Genomic DNA, 20113 nt, shown 5'->3' on the forward strand with positions numbered 1-20113 from the left:
TTGAAACACGCACGCACTCACGCACGTGCGCGCGCACACACACACACACACACACACACACACACACACACACCTACCTCTCATGCTATGCTCATGCCGGCTGTCAGCAAACCCCATGCGTTAGCAGAAATATCCGGAGCTGTGTTGAGACCGACTCGCTTGCGCTCAGACAGCCGGACGGGATGATCCCGAACGGCGGAGGGATCTAGGCTCTAACGGTCCAAGCCCCGCCAGCAGGAACGGCAGCAGTCGGGAGCCGTGGACGTGGAAGCTTCACCCAGCGTGACGTAGCGCTGGGCTCCACCCCCCCCCCCCCCCCCCCCCCCCCCGCCACTCTGGGGATTCATCTCGAGCCCTCCCCTACCCTCTATCACTTCCCCTCTCGCTCTCTCTCTCTCTCTCTCTCTCCCTCTCTCGCGTTTTTCTCTCTCGGAGAGTGCGTCGCTGGGGTTTGGGGGTCTGTGTGTGTGTGTGTGTGTGTGTGTGTGTGTGGTTATCGTGCATGAACGACGGGACCGAAAAACAAGGCCATGTCATGCCACTGCAAGGTCAGTGTTAGCATGAGAGAGAGAGCGAGGGAGAGAGAGAAGGATAGAAATGCACAATTAAAACCTCCAAATAGGAAGAGTCACACAAAGAGAGGCAGAGGCAAAAGGGAGAAGAGGAAGAAAGAGTTAGAGAAGAAGAATGGAGAGAAAACAGGAAGGAAGCAGTCGAACCGTGCCGCCTTCTATGGCCTCCTGGAAACAGGCGTGAGGGACACCAGAGAAGCAGGGCCCAGCACTCTGCGTGTGTGTGCGGGGCAAAGATTTGGACTGATAGCTTTTAGCCCCCACACACACAACTGAGGATGTCAGAGTCCAAACTTCCTTAGTGGGCTTAGCGAGGCTGACTGACCGCCCAGTAACAAGGCTGTATCCATAACGACCCACGTAACCGCTGACAGGGTCGTCCCGACACACACGGTAACGAGGGCATGATGTACGCGCGCGGTGCCAAACGCAGCTGCACATTTGACGGGCTTTTCATTACAGAATATAGAGTATAAACGTAGTTCTATTGATCTGGGAGTCGTTTATCACTCCGATTTACTGCAGTACGCAATCAAAGAAAGCAATCAGTGAACCACAGAAGTGAGGGGAAATCTCTCCTGAGACACACACACACACACACACACACACACACACGCACACACACACGCACACACACACACACACCTAATCGTGTAAGCAGAGTGCATGTTGAAACCTGCTGCTGCACGTTATACTCTGATATGTGGGTGCTGGTGTGTGTGTGTGTGTGTGTGTGTGTGTGTGTGTGCGTGTGTGTGCGTGTGCGTGTCTGCATACGTGCGTGCACGCGTCCACGCTGCAAATGCATGAGGTAATTAAAGACACAGGCCCTCGTCTCAAGGCTCCCAAGCCGCTACGAGCTGGGCAGAGTGGGAGAAGGCGGGCGTAGTCCTGGGAGCCCTGCCCCCATGGCCCCTCCGGGGGTCTCCGAGGGGCTGCAGGAAACCCCCCTCCCCCCCCGACCCAGTCTCCTGTCTTACGGGCGAGAAAGGTGAGACACTCACTCCGGGCACCTGGGTGAGAAATTGCTGAAATTGCTCTCACTCACACACACACACACACACACACCTCTCCACACCTCCACCCAGGCAGACGGAGGGCGGAGTCGTGGGACTGGGTGGGGGTGTAGTCGGAGCTGTCTGAATGACGAAGCCCTGCAGAGCAATTTCCAGCGGAGGGCGGTTCTGTCACGATGGATTTACTAGTGACGGGATGGGGGCGGAGTCTGGTCCGATCCAGCACTGACGCGGCCACGGCGTGCCGTGCTGCTCCAGGGAGTTCTGCAGCCGTGCACAATGAATCTCCTCATGACACGCCGCTAGGAAAGACCAAAGGTCAATTTAATCTCTGCCGTTTCATAGCTTTAGATTTCTGAATCTGGGTCTGTGGTCTCTGGAGCACAGAACTGGTGCGTGGGTGTGTGTGTGTGTTTGTTTTCTCCCTGTTTTGTGCAGCATGCATGTGGTAGTTGACAATAAAGCGACAGACTGGTCTCGTCACCATTTCTGTCCATTTACTGAGCAGTGCGTGGCGCTCTGCCACACTCGGCCAGTAGGGGGCACCATTACACCATCAACGCAGACGAAAAGAAAGCAAAGCAAGAATGTGAGAGCGTTCCTAACGAGTCCAACTGCTGATAAACGCGGCTTTCAGAGTGCGGGTCCACGTCACACGTGCGCCCCTCTCCCCCGCTCCTCTGTGCTCACGTGTGCAGGTGATTTAGCTGCATGGCAGCCTCGCCTCGCTGTCCATGTAACGCCGCGCGGGAGTCGGGCCGGGCGTTCTGATTGGTCGAGGCCACTCGGGGGAGCTCATTACAGAAAGCTGCGGCGCTGGCGCAACTTCTGATGCGACTTTGATCAACCTGCCTCATGCGGCACAGGTGGGGGTTAGGGGTGGGGGTGAGGGGGGGGCACTTTGCCATCTGAAACAAAACAAAAAAAAAGTGTCGCAACACTTGAGGGAGTCTTCCCCCGTCATGCCTGAAGGATGATAAACATGAAACGCCCTCTGCTGGTAGCTCAGCAGACCTGCGCCGGTGCGCCCTCACAGTTTGTTCATAGCACGGCAGCCTCTGGGTGAGGCTTTGTTTGGGTGAAACACACACACACACACAAGACATTCCATGTCATATGGGTAGGTTTTAATGATCCAGTAGCCTTGTTATTGTCAGAGTGGGGTCCGGAGGTGGTCTTTTATGCTTTTAAAGTATGTTCCCTTAGACTAGCACTAAGAGAGGCAGAACCTACTGTATTAAACAGCAGCACACACACACACACAAAGTATATATTTTTTCCATCTCCCACCCTTGCTCGCAATCTCTTTCCCCCTCTCTCCCACTCCCTCGGCCTCTCCCTCTCCCTCTCTCTCTCTCACACACACACACACACACACACACACACACACACAGTATATATTTTTTCCATCTCCCGCCCTCACAATCTCTCTTTTGCCCTCTCTCCCTCTCTCCCTCCCTCTCTCTCTCTCTCAGACACACACACACCCCAACTCTGGCATCCCTCCCCTCCAAACACACACACACACACACACCCACGCACCGGGGGCGACAGGGGCAGTTTACTTGGTGCCATGCGTCGAGGGAGGTGCAGGATTTAACGCTTGTTTATGAGCTACTGTGACGCAGGTTCCACACGCAGCTGTCAAAGTCTGGCTTTCCTCCGCGCTCCGCGGACCGACCCTTGGCCCGGATGCACCGGCACTCATGGCTGGGTCGACCGAACAGCAGGACAGACGCAGCCAATGCCAGCGTAGCGCTTCATCAAGCCCCTCCTACAACACCACGTCTTTTGAAGGTGTTACGTTCTGCTGCATATTAAAGGTTTTCAGACTGACGTGGGCTCAGGTTTGCTTGGAATTATAAACGGGGGGGGGGGCAATTTCATGGAGAAACCCGTCACATACAGGATTTTCATTCATTTAACTTTTTCACGCTTTCAATCGAGGATGTGAGGGGAAAAAGTAACAAGGGAAAAACAGCCACAATCTCTTCCATTTGAACACCTTACACTGGCATAAAAGCCTTTTTGTCTGACGTTTATGCGCGAGTTACAGAAAGATTTATTGAAGAAATGAGATTATGAACTGACTGATGGTGTCTCCGAGAGCAGCTGTTATGCACTTTCAGGAATCTCAAAAATAAAAAAAAATAAAAAAATAAAAAGAGTGTGCACTGAGAACAGCTCGCTGGAGATATTACGCCCACAGACACGTCCTCACCGTTTTACGCATTAGGTGCTTGGCACCCATTATCGCACCGCACGAATGAATAATCTGCAATGAATATCTAATGACCCTCTCCAAACACAAAGTGCCATTCATCTCTCACATGGAGAATGTGAAGGCAATAGGGCACATACAAGGAGTAGGAGACACACACACACACACACATCAAGTCATATACACAAATACAATATATATACACAGGGTACACATTATTAATTTACACATTCACACCCACCCACCTACACACACACACACACACACACACACATCAAGTTATATACACAAGCACAATACATGTACACAGGGTACACATTATTAATTTACACATCCACACCCACCCACATGCACAACTCACCCACACACCCACACACACCCACACACACACACACACACCCCTCCCCCCTCTCTCTCTGTCACACACACACGCCCACCCACACCTCCACCCCCACGTTGTTCCCTCAAGACCTATTAAGAGCCCATAAGAAGCTGAAGCTGCCTTTCACCAAAGCCAGAACGAGTCCACTGTGTGGGGGCCTCTGCTATTATGTCTCTACCTAACTCTACAGACGGGTGGAGAATCCCCCCCCCCCACACACCTCGCCTCTGTCTCCACCCAGCACAGCTGGTCGCTACAAAACAGGATGCCCTGACAACCAAAACCTCAGCGGGACCTACGTCTGGTTTGCTACACGCTCCGCATGGCGGGATCCGTAAGCGGCACGTCCGCACCGACTGCAGAACGCCGATGGCCGCGTTCCGGATTCTGCAGCACGGTCTCGCAGAGGGTTTCTTTTCCACTGCTCATACGGCAGGGTAGATACCGTAAGACCCGATCGGCCGGCGTACACACGGGTCTACTGCTCAAGGAGTTCCTGTCTGCTTGATTAAAAATCCTCTCCTCTTCTCTCTCTCTCTCTTTCCATCCCTTCTGTGTAATTACACTCGTCACTTCCAAGAGTCAGGCGTTCGCGCGGGCAGGAATCGCAAATGAGCGCGGATTGATTGGACTGGTGCGTGGGCTAATTGATCTCGGGGTGTTCGGTTAGTCCGGCATCAACCGCCATGAATGTTAAAAACGGAAAAGGGGAATGAAAGCTGCTGAATGTTTGGGAGAGAGAGGGAGAGGGAGAGAGAGAAGTGAAAACCGGATGAATGTCTGGCAAAAACAAAAAAATACTTTCCATTCTTTTCAAAGCAAAAGAAAAAAAAAATCGTTATTCATTTTTCTCCTGCACTGTCTGAGCACATGTAGAGCAGGACGTGACGTGGGAGGCCGCGGTGTTAACAGAGACTGGCTCACACTGGTCTCTCGAACCCACATCCTCGTCTGTGTGCACCAGTAGCCAGAGCCTGGCCTCAGAGGTTCTGGCTGAAGTGGAGGGGTGGGTCAGGCGGATGAGCAGGTGACCCCACCGTCCCCGCGAGGCAGCAGTACCAACGCTTTCTCTGCCCATAGACTCTGGTATTCCTTAACATTTCATTAACGTTCCTCCAGGCTACGGAAATGTCACGGCTACGGTCGGCACGATAGGATTTACCCACCGAAAGCCCCCCGCAAAGTTGAGGGGAGTTTGTGGGGCGAAAGGAGCTTTGAAGGTGGGGCAACCCACAAGGACGGAATGTTTCAGGAACAGAGGCGGAGACAGCTGTCGAACCCCGGCCTTCTCTTCTGGGAGGGTTCGAATTGCTCTCGTTTTGAAACACAGGATCAAAAACACAAACCCTTGCCTTTCTGACACGGACGCGGGGCGAGGGTGGAGGTGGTTGCGTCCAGCCACAGCAGGAAGTGACCGCGTGTGTGCCAAAAACAGTGAAAACAGACCTTGTGAAAATAAGTAGCTCACGGGATGTTTTCCCCTGTACGGGAGGAGCGCCCCAACCCTGCCTGCCTGGGGTCATTCGGTGACCTCACAATATTATAATTTGTGAAAATACTCGTTTTCCCTCTGACTCAACGTTCCCACAACATGGACGCGCCCATAAGGAGGACAGCCTCAAGTCTCTCGAGACAACAAAACACTTTCTAATAACGGGACTCCCCTCGGAGAGAAAAGCAAAAGTGGGACGTGATGGACCGCCTTGCCATGCCCTCAGCTCCACGTCGTGACTCCACCCCACGCCTGGACGTGCGCCTAGGTCCTTGTTCCGACCCTGACCTTTCCACCTGCACCTTCCGATGCGAAGCAGAACGTTTCTGCTTCAGATGGCGAGGGCCAGCGATTGGCTGAGGGCCCTGAGGCCTGTGAGAGATCCGGGGAAGAGGTGCAGTCTGAGTGTTAGCCGGGCACTGAAAGGAGGCCCCCGCACAGCCAAGGTCGGTGACCTCTGACCAGAAGGATCAGCAGATCTGGAGCCTCAAGGCGAGATACCGGAAAGACTGGCGTGACCTACTCGTAGGGTCTGTCCAGCGTGCGCAAGGACAGCCAGTGCACTTTAGGAAGAACTGATATGAATTTAATGAGAGACTCTGACTGTCCATGACTGTCTATGCCACGTTCCCGTTAATGCGTCACACCCGTCGCAGAAACGGGACAGACGGCAAAACGACACCCAGTCTCTCGGCAAACGGAGACCTCCGCCTGAAATATTAATGGCGGCTAATTACAATGCTGGCTCAGTGGACGAGGACCCAGCATGGAGCCTGTCTGGACTCTAGACGCAAAGGTGATATCTAGCAAGACACGCGAGACTGAGGAGAGGCTTGTGTTAAACACGCTGGCCGCAGAGGAGGCGATGGACGCAACAAAGTGCTTTGATGCAACATGGTTTGACCCAAGTCGTTTTTAAAATGTAAAAAGGTCACTTGGTTTGACCGAAAACACTCTTGTTGTTCAAAGTTTGACAGCCTTGCCCACCTTGGGCATTGTGAAAGTACCAAACTTTAGAAACACGTCCCATCTTGGGATTCTAGGGAACGCCACAGTGAAGATCTCGGGGGGGGGGGGGGGCGGGGTCAAACGGGGAGGCGTTTCCAAGGATACGGTACCGTCAATAAATCAACCCCAACCACATGCCAGTGACGAGGACTGAAAACCCAAGTCAGAGCAGGCAAGCAACATTTCCCACACACACACTCTCACACACACACACACACTCACACACACACACACACACTCACACACACACACACTCACACACATACACTCACACACTCACACTCACACTCACACACACTCACACTCACACACACACACACACACTCACACACACTCACACACACACACACACACACTCACACACTCATGCAGTAGGGTACAGATGACCAGACCATTCTAAAAATACTCTGTTCCCTCATATAAACTCTCCCAAAATTACACGGTGGTTCCCTACCCAGCCGAGACTGAATCAGATTGAACTTACTCACCCGCATACGGGTCACTTGTAGCTCAGGATGAGCATTCTTTGCCACATATGCTGCAGTCTGAGTGATCTTGTACACAGTTTCTTCTCTGAACAAAGATTAAACTTCTAGTTTAAGATGACACAGAGCAGTGTTTTCCTCCAGAGATATTCTACTCCGGAGAAGCTCCTGAACTGTACACGCAGCAGGGTCTTGTCTGAGCTTGTATCCAGCTGTTGTGTGTCGTCCTGCAGTTCCAGATCACAAGACAGTAAGTCCCGCAGGAGATATTTTAACTGCTGCGAGTTGGGGAGTGTTTTCCCCAAAAAAAGCGCTGTTTTCAGTGCACAGGTCAGTCCTGGGAATTTCACTCCAAGCACCTGGAAAACATATGAAAAAGGGCCTCGAGTCTGGGGTGTCACAGACGGAGCCAGGAAACACGGGATATCTGTGAGAGCCGTTAACCCGTCCTATGAGGAGACAGTAAAATAAGACAGCAACTTCCTTTCAGTAGGGAGAGAGAACAGGAGCCAGAGTGAGAGAGCGAGAGCGAGAGAGAGCGCGAGCAGAACAGGACACAGATAGGGCACCTACAGGCCGAAGTGAGATCAACACGCTGTAAATTAATCATCCACCACGTTCCCTCTGTGGCTGGATCGGGTTGCCTGGCTTCTTCTCTTACACGCCAGGCACAAGTATTTAGGGCTTCTGAAAGCACATTACATTCAGCAGCTATCAGTGTCTGTTCAGCTCTTCACAAAAGACAAGTGGCCTGTAAAGATTTAGATTCCCTACAAACAGCTCTCATGAGTGGAGCTGGACTGACCTGTGGTCAGCCACAGGGGACCGAACAAAGCTGTCCCTCGCAAAGGGTGGCGGCAATAACCACCACCACCACCACCACCACCACAACAACCACGACAACCACAACCTCACCAACAACCACCACCACAACAGCAACCACAACCTCACCAACAACCACCACCACAACAGCAACCACAACCTCACCGACAACCACCACCACAACAACCACAACCTCACCAACAACCACCACAACAACCACAACCTCACCAACAACCACCACCACACCAACAACCACCACCACAACAACCGCAAGCTCACCAACAACCACCACCACAACAACCGCAACCTCACCAACAACCACCACAACAACCACAACCACCACAAGGCAGGGACATTAAAAAGGAGGAAGTCTATGGTCTATGCCAGGTCTCGAGAGTGACCCACACTTCTGGTGCTCCGCAGGCCCTGGTGACGTATGACTGACGGCAGAGGTCAGGGTGCCATGCAGCGATGGACGGAGCTGCTGTTTGCTCTGGACAAACGCGAGCTGGGCTGATAGCACAGCCTCCAAGGCTCCAGCGAGGTCACAGAGCTAAAACCAGATGCTTCAGGCCCAGTTCAGCTCCCAGACAGCAGGGGGCTTATGCACGGCGTAAAATCGCTTTAAACCACACCTTTGAACGGGAGAGACTTAAACGTTTTCCGTCTGAGTACGTTTTTCCATCATGCGCAGCCGAAATAGGAACAAGTCTGACGAGGAACTCCACAATCAACTCTGGAGGAAAAACTGCATAAGAAGGCTGGCTGGCCAGTTATGGGATGTGGATGTAACATGTGTTATGTCAGATCCTTCACACCTCGGGCCGGCTGCAAGGTCGGAGGAACTCGACCAGTACGGCACGAGTTAGGAAAAATACCTTAAAAACTATAAAACAAGAACAACAACGACAACAACAGCCAAAGCGGTGCACCGGGACTTTGGCCAGTGAAAGCAGGGGCCGTGAATCACTGAGCCTTTTGCCTTCCTTACAGCTACTCTCAACACTGGGGCTTGAGGTACAAAACCAAGAAGTGCTTCGCAGAGCACTCAAACACACGTGGGGATGCGCTCGGACTTCCGAAGAGTCCTTACATCAGAACAATTACTGAATTACTACTCATCTGCAATCGCTCTTACATGAACAGCCAAAAAAACAAACAAAAACCCCCCCCCCAGCTGGAAATCAACATCAAGAGCCTTCGTTTGTCAGAGCGGACGAATCATCGCCTTTGACGGCAACAGTCGGTTTTGTGGTCGTGATGGATTTAAATGGGAAAGGCGTGAACACGTCTCCGGTAACACAAACACAATTTCATGTGACCCCTTATTAAAGAAAACCAAACAAACCTCCGTTCTCCATATCACAAACCCTTCAGGCTACCGAAACCTCGTGTAGCAAATACACAAAATAAAATCAACAATCGCTTTGACACAAATAAATGAATCGAACACCGACGGAGTCATGGAACAAGACCGTGCAGTCTAGACGTAACCCTTTGCATATCCGTGATCTCTCCCAGTCTGGGTGGAGCAGAACACCGTGACCAGGTGTGACGCTGAAGAACAGGTGCCCCCACGGAGCTCGGAGACCTTTGCTCTGACCGTGCTGTCCCTTACCTTACGGTCCGAACGGAAAGGCAGTACTTCCACATCAGGTTCAGCATGGCTGGGGCATCGCTCCAGAAATTCCCTCGGAGAGTCGTGGGCGCCTCGGCTCCGAAGCGGAAAGGGAACGCGGCATCCGAGGTGGGGCGAGAGTCTCCTGTCCCTCCTTCACTTCCCCCGGCCGTAAACCGCGCTCCGTGTCCGCGCTCCAACTCCGAACGGAAAGAGGGGGAAGTGACTCATCCGTCCTCCTCCCCAGGTTGAGTTACTGCGGCCGCTGAGACGAGAGGAGCGTTCTCTGAGCTCTGGTCCCCACGTCCGACCCTAACCTCTCCCTGCGGGGAGGAGACGCTGGCCAGAGAGTTGGGATTACCAAGTAAGGTCAGCGGGGGAGCTCCGTGCTCTCATCCTTGGACAGGGCCTCACGCCTGCCGGAACTCACTCGGGGTAATCCTGCGCTAGATGTCTTCAATTACACACCCCGCTCTCTGAAACAGCCCCGAATCACTTTTTCCAGTTCTCACATCTGGTGTGTTTTGTTTAGTGTTTGAGGAAGGGGAGGGTTGTTGTTGGCAGGAGTATGCAGAGAAGAACTGAGGCCAAGCGTGACGCATCAACCCCAGACTGTTCTCGTATCGGAGCTGCGTTAGTGAGCTATGTGTCATGATGGAACCGTAAAACTGGGGTGCTGAGTCGTGGAGTCCTGACTGGGTCCGAGGTCGCTCTGAGGAACCTGTTTTCGGACCACGGCTGTTAACCTCCGGACAACGGCAGAGTGAGACATCCACTCCGAGAAAATTAAGGGACACAACTGATAAAAGTAAACAAAATATAGGAAGCGTATGAGGAGAAAAATATTACAGAAAACATGGAACATGAAAGAGCAATAACAGACAATGCTTCAGGGTGCGGGTTCTTCCACAGAGCTGCTGCAATTTTGGAGGAACTTCAAACAACGTTACTGTCCCCCATGACGCCTTGAACAATTCATCACGTTGCTTGTTGGGAAGGAACTGGAAGCTTTAGGCAAAACGATGAAACTCTACACCCCAAAAACATGGAAGAGCGAAGGGCGTGTATCCCGTTAACACTTTCAGCTGGTTTTCCATTTCAGCACGTCACGAACACTATTGCCACTACTACGAGGGGATCTGTATTTTGTAACAGACCTGTTCGGTCCTTGCGGACATCCTGCCGTTCCCTTTCAGCTGTGAAGGATCAAACTAGTTCAAGGGTTCATCTTTTAGCGTTCAATCACGGCATTGTGGGTAGGGCAGGGGCGACTCATACACAGGTGTAACCTGATCCTCAGTCCTGGGGTGACAAAACAGTTCTTCACTTGCTGTTCCAGAGCATGCCGACATCCCCCTCCCCTCACGAGCATACGGTCCTCAAAACTGAAAGTAAAATAACCATTTTCCATGTCGCTCCCTCTCTACCTCCCTCTGGTTTATTAAATAAGACACGTAACCAAATCTCTGAATTGTGCCCATGTGTCTTGATTACTTTTATAACCTTCTTTGGACATCAGATTTGTGGTTTTACTCTGAGAAATACGATGTTCTTCTCTAGTCCAGTTAGGCTGACAGTCTCTTCCCTTAAGACATCTGACACAAACACACACACACACACAGTAAGAGACAGACACAGATAGGCGCTCTCTCTCTCTCTCTCTCACGTGTGCAAGCAAACAAATGCAGGCAGACACGCGCGCACACACACACACACACACACGCACACACACACACGCACAAATACAGGATTACAGTGTTTGTGTAACGTGCCAAAAATCAAACTGGACCATTCATTATGACTGGTGTATTGTTTATGAATGAGAATGTGTATTAGTACAGATGACACAGTGTACTAGTGTTTATGAATGTGTATCAGTACAAATCACTAGTGTCTGCCACTTTAGCACACTTGAGTACCAGTACAGCAGTACACTAACGCTAGAAATGTGTCAATGAAAGAACAAGGTGACAGAGGACCAATAAGATTAATTGTTACTGAGGTTGTCATCTGTCAACTGTCATCTTTTAAAAATTTGTAAACATCAGAGCATGTGTGTGTGTAGAGGAGCGTGTGTGTAAGTGGACATGAATAGTCTACAGCTTCACACGTCCCACAGAGCGCCACGCTTGAGATGAAAGTAATTAACACATTCAGGAATATTTGCATAAACGGCTCGTTTCTATTCACGAGTGGCAGAGCTGAGCTGTGGTGTGGAAAAAGAGCGTCACTCCTCCTCCGAGTCTTTATCCCAGCCCCCGCACAGACCACGCCCTCTGCACTGACTACGCCCTCCTCACAGGCCACGCCCTCCTCACCAACCACGCCCTGCGCACAGACCACGCCCTGCGCACAGACCGCTCTCTGCGCACAGATCACGTCCTCCTCACTGACCACAGCGGACAGGCCAATTGCTCCCTGGAACTCCTGATTAATATTTTAAAGTGTAGCACAGGGGCTATCTCCACCTGCTTAAACGGCTGAGGGGTGTAGCAATGACCTGCTCTGCACATTTGCATATGGAAGCGATTTGGTGCCTGTCACAGGTTCTCTGTGCACCTCACATTAAGGGTAAATGGGGCAGTTGACCACTCTGCTTTTTAATATTAATGGCTCTTAACTAGACACTTAACAGCCCTTGGCATATTCATACTGACCACGCAGAAGTTAACAAGACGACAGCAAAGCACCTGCAATCGCCGCCTGAATCGAGCTATAGAAGTGCAACGCAGGAGCTGGTGAGACTGGGTTGTAAAGTTTAGAGGGCCCGGGTTGTAAAGTTTAGAGGGCCCATGTTGTAAAGGTCAGAGGGACCGGGTTGCCAAGTTTAGAGGGCCTGGGTTGTAAAGTTTAGAGAATCACACACACACACACAGACACACACACACACACACACAACCACACTTCCTCAACATATTCTCACAATCTGCCAATGTCTTCATCAAATCAGCCACAGCATAAAATCAGCTGGCATGCTCTCTGTCATGTGACTCACTCTCTGCATCATGCTTGATTTAATCAGTGTTTAGTTAGCAGTAGTGAAAAACATCAAGGCTGAGTAGTTCTCCCCGGGACCCTCACTAGTGATTCCAGTGGTCCAATGATGTCGACCATCATGCGTTCCAACCCACAAATACACAAAGACACAAAGTTCTTTCTCCCTTTCTCGTCCACGGCAGCTGTGGGTCGGGACTGCCTGGGGGGGGGAAGGTTCGGAGCCGGTGTCCGACGCCACTCGGCAGGCAGGAACCCCCTTCACACGCCCAAGACCTGCTTCATAACACACAACACATAATGCTTATTGTTAGGGCGGTCAGAGAAACTGTCCAGGGAGACGTCCGCCTGTCAGGCAGGGTTTACGAGCGTGCCGGGGGTGTTGGCTGAGGGAATCCTCCAGAGTCCCTCCACGCTAAACACATCAAAGCAGTCGGCATGAGCGACACTGCAAACCCCCCCAGCGCCTCCCACCTCCCCGGACACACCCCGGCTTTGAGCGCAGTGGGTGTGCTGGGAGCTTGGGACAACCCCGAAGTGTGCACTGGTGCAGCACTGCTGCGACGCAAAGAAACGCATTCGTCTTGTGGCGGCTGGAAACTCCGCCCTAGGACGGCCTGTCAGAAGGAGAGCAAGAGATCAGTCGCCGCACACGTGAACATCGGAGTCAAAGCACGCGTGATCTGCCATGCCAACCTCCCTAAGCGTGGCCAGGGTCCTGGACGAAAAACCTCCCACATGACAGGGAGATCGAGAGGCAGCGCAAGGGCTTGTCAGGTCCCCGGAGCCCCCCGGAGCCCATAATAAACCAATCTGCTCTGCAGACCTCCAGCTGCGACCTCTCCCCGCACGTGCACTGATTCCTCTGCCACAATTACCGCCTGCTGACCTGGAAACAGTCTCTGAGCTTAGGGCGCACGCGCTGTGAACTATAAAGCGCCTGGCAGCTCTGCTCTGAGACCTGCTCTTCGGTCCGGAGCGCATTCACAACAGTGAAGTGACAAGAATGAGTGACGTTTCTCCTTTTCGCCAGCCTTCGTCACGACGCCGGAGAAACGCGGGCGCGTTTCTGCGTGTCTGTAAACGTGAAAACACCCTCTTACCTTTTGTAGAAGCCGCTGAGATGCTGCAGGCAGAGGAACTGCCAGTAATCCAAACAGACCGCCTTGAACTTCAACATTGTTGCTTAAGACAGAAAGCACGACGATCACCAGAGAGACTCAGCTAGGCCTAGTGCCCCACCGCATCACTGTCCGCACAGTACACGGACGCACATGCACGTTCCTGTCGGCACCTGGCCGTAAGGTGCATGGGAGCCCCTGACGAGCATTTCCCAGTCCCGTGTCCCACGGTGTCCGTAGCAGACGTACGGCAGTGGCCCTAAATCCAAGCGTGAATGAGCAGGAGTCCCTCTCTGTTCACCTCTGCTGCTCTATAAAGACGTCAAACCCGCCGACACACACACACACACACACACGCATACACACACGCATACACCTACACACCCGTCCTTATTCTGTTTCTCACTACTCCATGGCATGAGTGTGTGCGCGCGCGCGTGCGTTTGTGACCGAGTGAACCGTCCAGTAAAGTGGCGCTCCTCCCTCCTACAGCTCATGCTCTCTCTCCTCATCCAGGAGGTCTCCCTCTCCCTGTCCCCCCTCCCAAAGCTCCAAGGAAGCCCCCCCCCAGAGCCGATGGTGGAGTCCGGCTTCCAAGAAGCTTTGCAGGGGCCACAAAAGACACACACACACACACACACACGATGTTGAACGGCCATGTGGATGCTGAGCACAGCTAATCAGGAGAAACACATGGAGCTCAGCAGGGATACTCCACACCCAACACACAGCCCCCCTCGCAAGTGCTGGGGCCGGTTACTGGGGCAACGGAATCCCTGGTGATAAAATGCTAAATGGAAGGTTGATGACAATCACCGATTGGCCAAAGAGCAGGGGGGAGGGGTAACCCAGGGAGGTGTGTGTGTGTGTGTGTGTGTGTGTGTGTGTGTGTGTGTGTGTGTGTGTGTGTGTAGCTGTCTGCTATGTTGACGGGATTATTTATCGAGTCATTTCAAAGGCATATATCAAGTTGGATTAAGTCAGAAAATCCTAAAAGATATGCAATCCATTTCAGGGTGGGGTACACACTTACTTGTGTGTGTGTGTGTGTGTGTGTGTGTGTGTGTGTCACTAATCACTATGCTGGGCACCACAGTCTCTCCACCCATCTAACTCCATCTCCCTGCTCCTTCACACACACACACACACACACACACACACACACACAGCTAAACAGTGCCCTTGTGTTTGCTGTCTGTTGTTCTGTGAGTGTGACAGGCTTGACAATTTCACAGAAAAGTTCAGCAGGTATTAGACTTTGTCAACAGTGCTTACAAAGGCACCTTACAGTAAATAATATGAACAGTGTGTGTGACGTGAGCCAGTGTACCAGATGTCGTACAACACGCACAGCTGACAAAATCAGAGAGTTTTATGAGCCCAACAGTGAAGCAATTTGCTAGAAATGCATCCAAATGTCTTTATTTACCATCAAGTTGCCTGTTCGTTTTCAATCCAATTACTGTCACAAGTTTTTATTTCCACATGATCTGTTAGCAGGGGTCAGTTCAGCAGATCTGGGCCAAACGGTGAACTCACCCACGCAGCAACGCGCTCACCAGCGAGGAGGCAGTGCACTTCAAACAGCTCCCTCTCACTCTTTCTGCAGTTTATCCTGGAAGTGTTTCCATTTTATGCCCGCTTAACACGTTCAGAGCCCATAAATGTGCAGAGCTCAGCGGGGCCACATGTGTTCCGATTGGCTCGTTAATGAGGCCGCGCAAACAGCTCTTTTGTGTCCGGGCAGGGCTGGGGGTGGGGGGTTTGTTGGCTAGAGGGGGCAGGGGGAGCCGTGAACGCACGCCGGTGCCAAACGAGGGCGCATCCATCACCCCGCTGACGGAGGGGGGACTGCCCCGCCCGCTCGCCCCAACGGAGCCGCCCGGGCTGCAGAAGCGTGCCGGTTTACCCAGACTGCACCTGTGCCCCTGAGGAGTTCAAAATTAAAGCATAAGGGGGAAAAAGGAAATGAATATACAAGAGTTAAAAAGGAGAGAGAGAGAGAGAGAGAGAGAGAGAGAGAGAGAGAGAGAGAGAGAAAGGGACAAACAAAAACAAACACGCTTAACGCTGAGCACGACTTCATTTAGCTTTAGCCTGCTCTTAAAACAAGGCGTAAAAATGAAAGGTGATTTACACAAAGAGCCAAAGGGTTAGCACGCACTGCCGCGTGGGCCAGGGCAGGACGTCCGAACCAACGCCGGGACGTCTCGACCAGTTCTGCTTCTGACACATGAGCGGCACTAGGACCATCACGCAGGACGTAACCCAGAAGGGTACCACATGGGGAACTGAACTAGATTTGAAACTCAAGAGTAGCATCAAGACATGTATTGACTGCTCAGGTTAAACATGAGAGGCCGTGTACGTTTGAGGGTCTTATCGCCAGCTACCGCTAAAACCAACTGGCCTATTATAGATAGGAAGCACAGCATTAAAAAAAAAACAAAAAAAACAAACAAACAAAAAAAAAAACTAGCAACAGGGGCTCAGAAAATGAATTTTATTTATTTTTTAATTAAATGTCTGCGTTTATATAGGCTGAAACAGTTAGCAAAACGGCGAAGGGAAGAAGGACCATCGCTTAGCTTTTCACAGCGAGCCGTAAAGCCGCGCCCGAGTACCGTGTTATCTCAAAACCGTATCGGCGACTGCCCAGCTTGGCGTTAGAGCAGGTGGGCAGGCGTGATGGACGCGCCTCGGTGGAGGCTTATGACTCAGGCTGGACATTAAAAACACCTTTCGGCGTGGACGGCAGAGGCAGGACAGTTTCCTTTGAGGGTTCAGACCCACAAAGTGATCTCATTACGGATATCTGGACGGGGAGCGAAAAAGGCGCTTATCTCACTGATTACGAAAGCAAGGGTCCAAAACTACTCTGTCCGACGGGGACAAAAATTGACCGAACCCCCGCATTTAAAGGTCGTATACCTGCAGTGACCTGTCCTTTTGGACAGGTGTAGTGACATCATTTCAACATGCTGCTTCTATTCCAGATTATACGAGGGACTGTGAGTCCAGTGAGAGTTTGGCACGGAAAGACCAGCCAGGCAAACAGAAGTCCAGGATGCTCCCACCACACTGCACACACACACAAACACACACAGAACGACCAATAACCCTTTAAGAGGTGACGGCCTTGTGAAATCAGGAACACAGTCATGAACGGCACACGAGAGAACAGGGCTTTCCATTCGATCCAGTACTGCTGGATCAGTACCGGACAGTACCGGACAGTACCAGACAGTACCGGGCCTAACCTTGAGAAGCCTCCCCCAGTATCCTCCTCAGTCCCGCAAGAGCGACAGGGCCACAGATGCGGCCCGACGATTAAACATCAACCTCCAAGCGCCCGGGAGGCTGTTAAAGACCCCCCACGGGGCAGCCGCCCCCCATGGCCATGGCTGACGGCCGTGTAATCGCAGCTTCGCAGCTATTGTGGGGACGCAGCTGGGTAGTGCGGCCCCTCAGTCAGCGGGCAGCGCAGTTGGAGCGGGGGTGGAGACAAGGCTCACATTTGGAAATCCAGCCGTGGGGAGGCGCTACCCTCATACACTCATCGGAGAGAGGGGAAGAGAGAGAGAGAGAGGGGAGAACAGAGAGAGAGAGAGAGAGAGGGGAACAGACATAGAGGGGAGAACAGAGAGAGAGAGAGAGAGGGGAAGAGACATAGAGGGGAGAACAGAGAGGGGAACAGAGAGAGAGAGGGGAACAGAGAGAGAGGGGAGAACAGAGAGAGAGGGGAGAACAGAGAGAGAGAGAGGGGAACAGAGAGAGAGGGGAGAACAGAGAGAGAGAGGGGAACAGAGAGAGAGAGAGAGAGGGGAAGAGACAGAGGGGAGAACAGAGAGGGGAACAGAGAGAGAGAGGGGAACAGAGAGAGAGGGGAGAACAGAGAGGGGAACAGAGAGAGAGGGGAGAACAGAGAGGGGAACAGAGAGAGAGGGGAGAACAGAGAGAGAGAGGGGAGAACAGAGAGGGGAACAGAGAGAGAGGGGAGAACAGAGAGAGAGAGGGGAACAGAGAGAGAGAGAGAGGGGAAGAGACAGAGGGGAGAACAGAGAGGGGAACAGAGAGAGAGAGGGGAACAGAGAGAGAGGGGAGAACAGAGAGGGGAACAGAGAGAGAGGGGAGAACAGAGAGAGAGAGGGGAACAGAGAGAGAGGGGAGAACAGAGAGAGAGAGGGGAACAGAGAGGGGAACAGAGAGAGAGAGGGGAACAGAGAGAGAGGGGAGAACAGAGAGAGAGGGGAGAACAGAGAGAGAGGGGAACAGAGAGAGAGGGGAGAACAGAGAGAGAGAGGGGAACAGAGAGGGGAACAGAGAGAGAGAGGGGAACAGAGAGGGGAGAACAGAGAGAGGGGAGAACAGAGAGGGGAGAACAGAGAGGGGAACAGAGAGAGAGAGGGGAACAGAGAGGGGAGAACAGAGAGAGGGGAGAACAGAGAGAGGGGAACAGAGAGAGGAGAACAGAGGGAGGGGAGAACAGAGGGAGGGGAGAACAGAGAGAGAGAGGGGAACAGAGGGGAGAACAGAGAGAGGGGAGAACAGAGAGAGGGGAGAACAGAGAGAGGGGAACAGAGAGAGGAGAACAGAGGGAGGGGAGAACAGAGAGAGAGAGGGGAACAGAGGGGAGAACAGACAGAGGGGAGAACAGACAGAGGGGAACAGAGAGAGGAGAACAGAGGGAGGGGAGAACAGAGGGAGGGGAGAACAGAGGGAGAGGAGTGGCTGGAGCGTCACGCCCCTCTCTGGACCGCTCTGAACCACGGCTAAAACCAGCCTCTGCTCCGAGCACGCGGCGTCATCAGGGAGGGAGCCTCCCTATCAGCAGCCACCAATAGTGCTGCTTACAACACTGTCAGTGGTGCTTTTCTCACTACTGATCACCACGAGCGTCGCGTCCACCGCCTGCACACGAGGAACACGTCCGTGAAGTAAACGCCGGGCTCTGTAAATAAAGACGCCCTATGATAACCGTGATGCGTGGATTCCGTAACATCTGTCATGACGGTGCGGATAACGTTCGGATTCGCCCCACTGGCTCAGGTCTACAGCGGCTGGAGCAGCGAGGCCCCTGGGCTTCTCCCTGCCGGCCCACCCACACTTGTGCGCCCTCTGGTGGTCCGAATTCGAACTCCCTACTTCTTCCTTCCAATTGAACTTTGATCTGTCGGTGACCGCAGTATCAGCAGGCAGCCAGAGCGAGACAAACCTCTCCGCCATAACGAAGCAGAACTGTGAGGTCACACTCCAACACTCTCGCAGGGGAAGTAAAGGGGGCCAGTTTAGACTCAGGGGCTCTGAGGTCAGAGCGGCCGTTTCAGATGCGCGCTCGTCACAGACATGAAACGGAGGCTCTCGCACTTGGCTTTGAAAGCGCCCCTCGCGGAATGAAACGGCTCCAGAAAGAGATGAAGGGTGCATGAAATGTCAGCAGACTCCAGCTGGCGCGACGGCTGATCTTTAAAGCGCGGAGTTGCGAGCGGGCGATCAGAGCGTCCCGGAGACAAAGGTGGAAATCGACCGTCCGTCCCATTTAGCTTTTTGTGGAGGAGAAAAATATGATTTTCTTCCTATTACCACGGATGCACACGTGCGTGTGTGTGTGTGTGTGTGTGTGTGTGTGTGTGTGTGTGACGGTGTGTAAGAGCGTTTGAAGTGTTTCCCATGATTTCCTTATATGACTGAATGATAAAACTCAAGTGAGAAGCCACAGCACTCAAGCGACGTCTTGTGCACCGTCAGGACTGTATTGACTTAACCGAGCCGTTAAGCACTCAGACAGCTGTGCGCAGGCGCCAGGCGTGCCAGGTGTTCGGAGGAACGGAGGCTCCGCAGCATGCCCTGCGGCAGAGGCTGGTGGCACCGCTGTGCCCACGCAATGCCAGCCTGACTGTCCTTCTAGGTCCACAAATACCTGCAGCACAGGAAGGGACCGGACAAAATGGAAAAGAAGATAAATGTGGAGACTTACGAAGACGCCAACAACCAAAACACAAAGAGTTCCCCTTTAACAGGAAAACAATAACAACAACAACCAAAACACAAAGAGTTCCCCTTTAACAGGAAAACAATAACAATAACAACAACAACCAAAACACAAAGAGTTCCCCTTTAACAGGAAAACAACAACAACAATAACCAAAACACAAAGAGTTCCCCTTTAACAGGAAAACCACAACAACAATAACTTCACTGCAAGTTATACCGTGTATGACTATGTACGTGACAAATAAACCAAACTTGAAACTTGATAACAAAAACACGGAGTTCCCCTTTAACAGGAAAACAACAAAAACAGAGTTACCATTTAGCAGGAAAACAACACCACCACCACCACCATAAAGCCTCAGCCCCCCTGCCAGACGGTTCCCAGCAT

General features: G+C 52.3%; 1 protein-coding gene across 3 annotated transcripts in view; it reads right to left on the reverse strand.

Moving 5' to 3' along the window:
* The window catches only part of iqsec1b (IQ motif and Sec7 domain ArfGEF 1b), a 114582-nt gene that overhangs the window by 30621 nt on the left and 63848 nt on the right, over positions 1–20113 (reverse strand). Inside the window, exon 1 of one of the 3 annotated variants that reach the window (XM_035520347.1) lies at positions 9617–11035. The exons of the other annotated variants lie outside the window; for them this stretch is intronic. Within the exon in view, the coding sequence (XP_035376240.1) occupies positions 9617–9663 (47 nt within the window). The 5' untranslated portion in view covers positions 9664–11035. Of the gene's footprint in view, positions 1–9616; positions 11036–20113 lie in introns of those variants that run through there. 3 annotated transcript variants of the gene reach the window in all.

Source organism: Electrophorus electricus, chromosome 20 (genome assembly GCF_013358815.1).
Source record: "Electrophorus electricus isolate fEleEle1 chromosome 20, fEleEle1.pri, whole genome shotgun sequence".
Lineage (NCBI taxonomy): Eukaryota > Metazoa > Chordata > Actinopteri > Gymnotiformes > Gymnotidae > Electrophorus > Electrophorus electricus.